This window comes from Myotis lucifugus, unplaced genomic scaffold (assembly GCF_000147115.1).
Source record: "Myotis lucifugus unplaced genomic scaffold, Myoluc2.0 scaffold_454, whole genome shotgun sequence".
Taxonomy (NCBI): Eukaryota; Metazoa; Chordata; class Mammalia; order Chiroptera; family Vespertilionidae; genus Myotis; species Myotis lucifugus.
In genome coordinates, this window is record NW_005871502.1 from 320,071 (window position 1) to 320,987 (window position 917).

The window sequence follows — 917 nt, forward strand, 5'->3', positions numbered from 1 at the left end:
CCCGAGCAACATGAGGCACGTCCTGGTGCCGGTCCTCTACCTGGTCCGCATTCCGACCATGACCCTGGAGGAGTTTGCCAATGGCGCTGCCCAGTTGGACATCCTGACGCTGGAGGAGACCCACAACATCTTCCTGTGGTACACTGCGGCCAACAGGCCCCCGCTCGACTTCCTGCTGACCAAGAGGCGAGGCCTGGCCCCACAGAGGTGCCACCGCTTCCAGTCCTCGGCCTACTGCAGCAACCAGTGGTGCTACCGGGGGTGCTGCAACAGCATCCAGTTTGTGGCGGACTGGAGGGTGTTTGTGGCGGGGCTTGGCCTGTACAGGTTCAGCTCTGGGAAAGCCGAGTACAGTGTGAAGATCGAGCTCACGCGCCTGGGGGTGGTCCTTGCCCAGAACCTGACCAGGTTCATGTCCGACAGTTCCAGCAGCACCTTCCAGGTCTGGTTCAAGCACCCAGTGCAGGTGGAGCAGGACACCTTCTACACAGCCAGTGCCATGCTGGATGGCAGCGAGCTCAGCTACTTCGGGCAGGAGGGCCTGACGGAGGTGCAGTGCAGGAAGGTGACCTTCCAGTTCCAGTGCTCCTCCGACAGCACCAACGGCACCGGGGTGCAGGGCGGGCAGATCCCCGAGCTCATCTTCTATGCCTGAGGCCGTGGGCATGCGGGTGCTGGGGGGATGGAGGGCCACACCCTTTCTCCTCGGCAGGACAGGCTTCAGGACTCCTAAACTTTTGTGCGCAGCTGGCTGCAGCCAGAGGTATAAATGAGACGTTTCTACACGGCCAGATCCCTGTTCTGAATACAGGGGCTGGGCCTCATCACATCTCCTGCCATTGGGGGGGCACACTCAAGTGGAGGGCGATTTGGGGTGGAGGCAGCTGACCCCACAGAGTACCCATGCACCTACTTTG

The 917-nt window shown here is 61.5% G+C and overlaps 1 protein-coding gene across 1 annotated transcript; it reads left to right on the forward strand.

The window, feature by feature from the left end:
• Window positions 1-10: 10 nt before the first annotated feature.
• LOC102427806 (BTB/POZ domain-containing protein 6-like) lies at window positions 11-656 on the forward strand. Its single transcript, XM_006103009.2, has one exon. The coding sequence runs from the start codon at window positions 11-13 to the stop codon at window positions 653-655; it is 645 nt and encodes a 214-aa protein (XP_006103071.1). The 3' UTR covers window position 656.
• The last annotated feature ends 261 nt before the right edge of the window (window positions 657-917 follow it).

Bases quoted from the DNA above. Each gene is read 5' to 3' on its own strand.
- LOC102427806 (XM_006103009.2), top strand. From the start codon at position 11: ATGAGGCACGTCCTGGTGCCGGTCCTCTACCTGGTCCGCATTCCGACC.